The sequence below is a fragment of the Acanthisitta chloris genome, unplaced genomic scaffold, assembly GCF_000695815.1.
Source record: "Acanthisitta chloris isolate BGI_N310 unplaced genomic scaffold, ASM69581v1 scaffold808, whole genome shotgun sequence".
Taxonomy (NCBI): Eukaryota; Metazoa; Chordata; class Aves; order Passeriformes; family Acanthisittidae; genus Acanthisitta; species Acanthisitta chloris.
The window spans coordinates 43,263-51,516 of NW_008687467.1; the positions used below are offsets into that span (position 1 = coordinate 43,263).

The 8,254-nt window shown below is 39.3% G+C and overlaps 1 protein-coding gene across 1 annotated transcript in view; it reads left to right on the forward strand.

Annotated features, from left to right (window-relative positions):
* CHD7 (chromodomain helicase DNA binding protein 7) overlaps positions 1-6,787 on the forward strand; it is a gene marked incomplete at its 5' end in the record, with an annotated part of 47,929 nt that extends 41,142 nt beyond the window's left edge. The window contains 7 exons of the mRNA XM_009080589.1: positions 1-135; positions 1,740-1,967; positions 2,200-2,643; positions 3,220-3,441; positions 3,839-3,979; positions 4,449-4,553; positions 5,345-6,787. The exon at positions 1-135 is cut by the window's left edge and continues 10 nt beyond it. Of these exons, the coding sequence (XP_009078837.1) occupies positions 1-135; positions 1,740-1,967; positions 2,200-2,643; positions 3,220-3,441; positions 3,839-3,979; positions 4,449-4,553; positions 5,345-6,298 (2,229 nt within the window). The remainder of the gene's footprint in view (positions 136-1,739; positions 1,968-2,199; positions 2,644-3,219; positions 3,442-3,838; positions 3,980-4,448; positions 4,554-5,344) is intronic.
* Positions 6,788-8,254: the final 1,467 nt, after the last annotated feature.

Sequence of the window (8,254 nt, forward strand, 5' to 3'; positions counted from 1 at the left end):
TTTGATGAAGAAAGCAATGCCTCTATGAGTACCGCAAGGGATGAAACACGCGATGGATTCTACATGGAAGATGGGGATCCCTCTGTGGTTCAGCTGCTTCATGAGAGAACATTTGCCTTCTCTTTCTGGCCTAAGGTTGGTTAGGGGTAGAAGAGCATGTGTCTTTTTCATTAAAGATGAAATGTGCTTGCAAAGTAAGAGTGAGCTTTGTACAATACTGCACTTCTAGTGGGTGAGTTTTTTCTGTGACTGATTGGTGGAATACCATTATTTTCTTCAATTTCATACAAATTAGCAGTGGAAATGAAAGACTTTTTTTTGGTACAAACTGCTGGCAGACAGGAGTTCTTCATAGAGTCCATACTGTATGTCAGCAGAATCCCACTTCTACAACTATACAATTTTAAGTTATGAATTTTGTCTGCAGAGCAGTCTGCAGCATTGAGAGCAGAAGCTGTGTAAGATCACTTTTTTATTTTGGGGTGAGGAGATTGTAGAGAAGAGTTTTGGTGACCTACATGATCTAAGCCATTATGTAATGTTGACAGATGTAATTGTATTAAGGTATCCTGCAAACATAAGCAGCAGTTTTAGATAGGATAAAGCTGTATCTTATTTTGGTAACAATGCAGAAAATTATCTAATATAAAATGTTTTTGAAAATACGAAACCGTAACCTTGTAATAAAACCATGCTTAATTTAGTGCTCTCCTTTGCAGTAAGGGGAGAGAGGAAAATAAAGTAGTAATAGTCTTAAGCTTACTAATCATCACCATAACAGGGCCATCTGGTTTGGGGGGGGGGGCAGGGCAGGAGGACCTTGCTCTTAATAGGCTTATTTCTGGGGAAAGCAAGCAGTCTGTTGCAGCTGCTGAGATTTGCTAGTGGCTTTTGCACTGTTTTGCTGTTCAGGAAGCTAACTGATGCTCATATTCCCTAGCCAGCAGTATTTCTCATCGTTAAGAAGTTTCTACTACTTCAGGCAGACTAGCATAGAATGTGCATGAATACTGAAAAGGGAGGAAAAATCAAATAATACTCATCTTCTTGGCTTTCAGCAAGTTTTTTGGAAACATGAACTAAAATCTTACTCCAGTTATAGTGTGAAAGTAGAACAGAAAATCCTTCATCTGTATAGGTTCAGCATAAGTAGACTAATAAACATAATTAGAGATTTTTAGTGTACACGCTTCAGTGAAATTTGAAGTGATAATGGGCGTGGAATGAAAATTGACATTCATTAGATGTCCCTAGGTTGGTGCCCGTTTCATAATGTTGAACTTTATTAATAGTGACGCTAATGAGGATCCACTCTTAGGACAGAATTGCAGATCCAGCCTCTTGGATCTCAAGAACTGCAGCTTTAAGGTGCTGTTTGCAGATGTTTTGATTTTCCCTTCCTAACTGTTGATTTTGCTAACTACTGAAGTTCTGCAGTGTAAACCAATAGTGAGTTTCTTCTAAATTTTTCAATTAGTACATTGTCATACAGAAAACTTGGTCTGCCTCTTCTCCTTTCCCCCCAATATAAATGCAGCTCTTAAATCTTGGTGATGTTTTATTCTACAGAATTGTGTGTTAGCTCCTTGTAAGGTGATGAGTTTCTCCTAACATTCAAGTATAGCTGCTTTTGAACACATTTCTTGAGCTTTGGAAGCTGGACTGTGTCATTACACTCATTTGAGATTAAAAGGTGACTTTTACACTACAGGTTCATTACATACTTTTCCTTTATGCAGGACCGAGTAATGATCAACCGATTAGACAACATCTGTGAAGCAGTGCTGAAAGGGAAGTGGCCAGTAAACAGGCGCCAGATGTTTGATTTCCAGGGGCTCATACCTGGGTATACTCCAACAGCTGTGGACAGCCCTCTGCAAAAAAGGAGCTTTGCAGAGCTCTCCATGGTTGGTCAAGCCAGCGTCAGTGGCAGCGAAGATATCACTGCTCCTCCTCAGTTATCAAAGGCAAGGCTGCATCTCTCTCTTTCTTACATAAGACGTTTTATCTTGCATATGCTTCTTTCTTCTGCGTAATTGAAAAAAAAAAGCATTTCTTTAAATAAAATAAGAACGTAGAAGTGTTTCTTTGAATGAAATGAAGGGTTTGTATTCAGACTTACGTGTTTGGAGTTTTATTTTAAATTCAGCATAGCAAACAGAGCTTTGCTAATGTTTGGAAATGCCTATTTTTCATTAGGAAGATGCACTCAATTTATCAGTTCCACGTCAGAGGAGGAGGAGACGAAGAAAGATTGAAATCGAGGCTGAGAGAGCTGCCAAGAGGAGAAATCTTATGGAAATGGTTGCCCAGTTACGTGAGTCTCAGGTGGTCTCAGAAAATGGACAAGAAAAGGTTGTAGATTTATCAAAGGCCTCACGAGAGGCAACAAGTTCTACCTCAAATTTTTCATCTGTTACTTCAAAGTTTATCTTGCCTAATGTCTCCACACCCGTGTCTGATGCCTTTAAAACTCAAATGGAGCTGCTGCAAGCAGGTCTTTCACGCACACCCACAAGGCATCTACTAAATGGCTCTTTAATAGATGGAGAACCGCCCATGAAGAGGAGGAGAGGAAGGAGGAAAAATGTAGAAGGGCTTGATCTGTTATTTATGAGCAACAAACGGACGTCGTTGACTGTAGTAAGACCACAACCATTTTCCTTTTCTTGTTGCATTTGTTCTGTCTCTAGTAATTTCTGAATCTGTTTAAAGTCTTGCTATCCTCTTCCTAATAGTAGCATACAGTTTTTACCCAACCAGCTTTTTCTTTGCTTGGAGCTGTTACTTCTTTCTGAACCAAACAAAATGTTGTTGACATCAAGTTTTTACTCTAGCAAATTGTAGCTGAGTTTTAAGTAGCTTGTACTCAAAATTACTATTTTGTTTCTTTTACAAAGCTATTTATATTTCTAACAACATATGTTTCGAGGCTTAAGTATGTGTTTCTTGCTGTGTTGAAAAGGGAAGGTCTTGGAGGACATTTACTGGCAATGCACAAAAACTGCTTTGTCTTTAGCTGTATATTCTTTAATGTTCAAGAAGGCTAAATTTACAGAATTCCCTGATGTGACCACACTGCTTTACATAGGATGAATATTTGAACTCCATTAACTCCTGTGTATGCAAAATCTCGACCATTTTCCTTCAGTCAGTCCCTGAAATTTTGTCCAGCTGTTCCCTTGAAGTGAGAATTAATACAGATGTTACTGCCTTCAGGAGGATGCAGAAGTGACCAAAGCTTTTGAAGAAGATATGGAAGCCCTACCAGCAAGGAACATTCCATCTCCTGGTCAATTAGACCCAGACACTCGCATCCCTGTAATCAATCTAGAGGATGGGACCAGGCTGGTGGGAGAGGATGCTCCGAAAAACAAGGATTTAGTTGAATGGCTTAAATTGCATCCTACTTACACTGTAGATATGCCAAGTTATGTACCAGTAAGTATGCGATTCTAAAAGCTTTGTTAGTTTTACAGTCATCAGAATGAAATTTCCTCATATTGGGCATAATAATTCAATTTTGTAACTTGGTTCTCGGTAGAGGGTTTCTCTTTAGCCACCATTACTATTTTATCTAAACACTCAAGTGTCGTCAGGGTGTTTGACTTGGTTTTCCTTTCTTAATATTTGTATATAACTATGTGTTAGAACAGTGTTGGTCAAGTTCTGCAGAATTTCTTCCTCTGAAATGAAAAAAAATTTCTTCTGGCATAATCTGAGAGTAAAGTAATTGACCCATTCATACAATTGTTGTGAGAAAGGGATTGTTGTGAGATTGGTGATTCTTCTCAAGAAAATGAAAAGCTAAAAAGCAATACATTTCTCTTTTTTCTAGAAGAGTGCAGATGTGCTGTTTTCCCCATTTCAGAAGCCGAAACAAAAGCGACACAGATGTCGAAACCCTAATAAACTGGATATAAACACCTTGACAGGAGAAGAAAGGGTACCTGTAGTAAATAAACGAAATGGAAAGAAGGTAAAAATTAAGTTAGTTCAGTGGAGGTATTTAATAATGTCTTTGCATGTGGAAAGCAGGTTTTCTACTCCAGGCTTTCTCTTAAAAGTTTAATAATTTGGCACCATCAGTTGTTCTTACTGGGCTGTACCACCTGGTTCTTTTAATTCCTTCTTTGCTCTTCTGATATGTTCATATGAGTGACTTGAGTGAATAACTCTTACTTTTTGAACCTTTATAGCACGTTTTTTCTTATATCAGATACAAATGTAATTACCAGACATGCCTAAACTGCAGTCTTTTACTGTGTTTTTACTATGATTCAGGTATGATTAGGTGGGTTTTCCATGTAGTTTTCCACAGTCTGAACTGAATCTTTGTTGCCATCCTTCAGAGATGAAAGTGCACAGATAGAAAATGTCCATATAAATAGTTGTTTTGTTTTCTTGTTGGGTTTTTGTGAAAGTATTAACCTTGTCTTTTGCATTAGATGGGTGGAGCTATGGCCCCTCCAATGAAGGACTTGCCAAGATGGCTGGAAGAAAATCCTGAATTTGCTGTTGCTCCAGATTGGACTGACATTGTTAAACAGTCTGTAAGTGAAACTCTCATTCCCTGCTTCGCTGTAGAATATAGCACAGAGAAGCTGAAGGCTGTGTAAATTGATTAGTAAGTCTTTATCTCATAGCTGGTTTTGAGTTGAGGAAATTGTAGTGCCTGTGTAGGGGTTACTCAGCTCAGGGGGGGTGGTGTTAGGATGCTGCTGCAGAATGGGATTGAAATACACTGAAAAATCAGCTACAGTTAAGGCAGCCTTCAGCATTTGTTTTGCTTTCTTTTTTTCCCTTATAAACAACAATCTTTAATAAACACAGATATCAGTACATTAGGAACTATTAAGAAAATATATATCATATTCATAACTGAAATATACTTCATTGTCTTGACAACAGGCAGCATCAAAGTATTCTGCCTTTTATTTTACAGCAGTTTGAAAATAAAGGGTAAAATTCTGCAAGTACTTATTTTAATAAAATATTACTATACTGAAATTCAGTATGAATTACAAAGATACAAACTCTTCACTGCAGCATACCAGAGTGGGTTTTTTTAATGAAGCTACAGAGTTTCAGCATGTGCTGTTTTACTGTTGTGTTTAAATGTAAAAAAAAAAAAATCTGTGATCTTGCTTTCCTCAGCTTTTCATACATGCTCTACTGCCATTCACTTTAGTAGCTAGCTAGTCACCATTTGCCAGGCTGAAAAACAAACCGTTCTTGGAGTATGCTGAAATCCCTTCTGTTTCTTCCATCGTCACCAGTTAACTGCTGAAAGCTATAAAAGCTAATCGAGAATAAAGATTGTTTTTTCGCCTCCCCTTTGCAGGGTTTTGTTCCAGAGTCCATGTTTGACCGTCTTCTCACTGGACCTGTTGTGAGGGAGGAAGGAGCAAGCAGAAGAGGAAGAAGGCCAAAAAGTGAAATTGCCAAAGCAGCTGCAGCAGCTGCTGCTGTAGCATCAACTTCGGGAATCAACCCACTACTAATGAACAGTCTGTTTGCTGGAATGGACCTCACAAGCCTCCAGAACCTACAGAACCTGCAGTCTCTCCAGCTCGCAGGCCTCATGGGCTTTCCGCCAGGGCTAGCAACAGCTGCTGCTGCTGGGGGGGACACTAAAAATCCGGCTGCCATGTTGCCTCTGATGTTGCCAGGGATGGCAGGATTGCCCAATATGTTTGGACTCAGCGGATTGTTGAATAACCCGATAACGGCTACTACTGGAAATGCCACTACTGCTTCCGGTCAAGGAGAGACTGAGGATGGCGCTTCAAAAGCTGAAGAGAAGAAAAACGAGAATGAAGAGGAGAACAAAGACTCTGAGAAAAGCACAGACACTGTTTCTGCTACTGACTCTGCGAATGGATCTGTCAGTGCTGCTACTGCGGCGACTACCGCCACTGCCACCACTACCACCACCACCAACACTGGATTGCCCACAAACCCTCTGGCCTTCAATCCTTTCCTGCTGTCTACCATGGCTCCTGGCCTCTTCTATCCATCTATGTTTCTACCTCCAGGACTGGGAGGATTGACTCTGCCCGGTTTCCCAGCACTAGCAGGACTTCAGAACACAGTGGGCTCCAATGAAGAGAAGGCTACTGACAAAACTGAAGGAGCTGCCTTTAAAGATGAAGAAAATCTCGAAGGCAGTGATGCAGAGGAGAGCCTTGATAAAACTGCAGATTCCTCCGTTTTAGAAGATGAAATAGCACAGGGTGAAGAATTAGACTCACTTGATGGGGGGGAAGAAATAGAAAACAATGAAAATGATGAATAACCAGTACCAGTTACAGTTAAAGTGTTTTAAACTTTTGACAAGTGGTAGTCCTACTGTTTACACTCACAGTTAATGTCCATACTTAGTTTTTATAAGCTGTTCTGTAACATAGTGTAGCAAAAAAAAAAAAAGTTCAAGTCATGTTATACAGATGTGTCAAAAGGTATCTTGGTCATTAAGTATTGTGCAGTGCATTATTTATTATCCCTAGGAGAGATGAAATTTGAGAGGTGATCATGTCTTTTTAAGGAAATTGACATAATGCTCTGCTTTTTTTTTTCTTTTGGTACCATTGGTATTATGAATTAAGCAGCAATTTGTAATCAAGTGGCACTAATAGAAGGAAGTGCTGCTTAAAGGAAGGATGAAGTTATATATTTAATTTTTTTATTTTTATTTTTTTTTTGCTGTGAAGGTCAAGATGAAATTTACCATACATATCGTACTCGTGCTTCATTTTGACTGTATGGGAGTTCACCCGCTCACGTGCGCGCACACACCCACACACACACACACACTCTGAAATTTACCATACATATCGTACTCGTGCTTCATTTTGACTGTATGGGAGTTCACCCGCTCACGTGCGCGCACACACCCACACACTTACACACTCTCTGTTCCCTGCTTCATGATAGTGTGAATGTCTCTGTCTTGAGACGCAGCAATAATAAGGCAGCTGTTGAATGTGAAGAGTACCTTTTGGAAATTAACCCGTGGAGAAGGTTCTTACAGGATAAAGCTACAGTTTAATCGTCTCGTGATCTTGTAATGCACTGGTATAAACAAAAAGAAAAAAATCAGGTACCTTTTTTAAATTAAAGGACTTTGTTACTTTAGCCACAAAGCTAAACAGCATTACCTCAACTCTAAACTAGCCTTGAAGTTTACAGACATGACTTTGTAAATGTATTGTTTTTCTTTGTTGTGATGTCTTTTTATTTTTTTTTCTTTGGAAACTGCTATCATGTAAGATAAGATGTAAATTGCTGCCAACTGTAGTAATGATGCTTTTAATAAAAGTGACCCATGATATGCAGAGATGTAATTATAGAATGTAGTGTTTAGGGACATCAAAATTGGTGTTCGCTTTCTGTATTTGCATTTGTGGCTTTTTTTATAGCATTTTCCTGCTATATTCTTTATAGATTAGTGGCTGTAAATGCTGAACTGATCGTCTTCAGGGGACTAGGCAGGAAGAGAAACCTTGAATTGCCTTCATATTTTCCACTCTAAGTAACTCTACAGAAATGCACGCTAAAATCCCTACTTTACTCCTTCAAAGGGGCATGAGAGACTGAGAATACTTTAAATGTGTTCAGCATGTGATAATGTGGTACACTAAAGAACAAAAGGGCAAAAGAAAAATGAGGCTTTAATAGGCACAATATCTAGGTCATTTATCCTTGGTTAATGGGTAGAAAAACACAATGCTGTAGTGACAGCAAGGGATACAAAGGCTCTGTGGTATCCTGTAGACCAGAGCTTGTGCTGCCAGAAACCACTGTGTCAAACAACCTACATGAAACTAAAACTGACCCACTTTTCATAAAAACCAGTGTCTCTTCTGGAGAGCTACCGATTTGTACCCTTTTGTGACCTTTTGATATTGGAGATAATGTACCATTTGAGAACTTCTGTTTTCACCGTGTTGTCACCTTGACACACACATACACAACCATCTCGAGAGTGCGGATAAAAGGTTAGATTTTCAGTGGAGTACATGAAAAATTAGCTATTTCAGTAGCCAGCTGCGGGTGGACCCCTGTCTTTAGGACTAATATTATCTGTGCTTTTGGAATGCTGGAGAGCTGCAAGCCTCACTCTCATGTATGCTGTGAATTTGCACCAGAGCTCAAATGGACAAGTATTGCAAGGCCAAAATTTGGTCCTGAGGGGAACATATGAAAAGGGGTGAACTTGGCTTGAAAAGAACATTTCATGGGCAATGAAAGT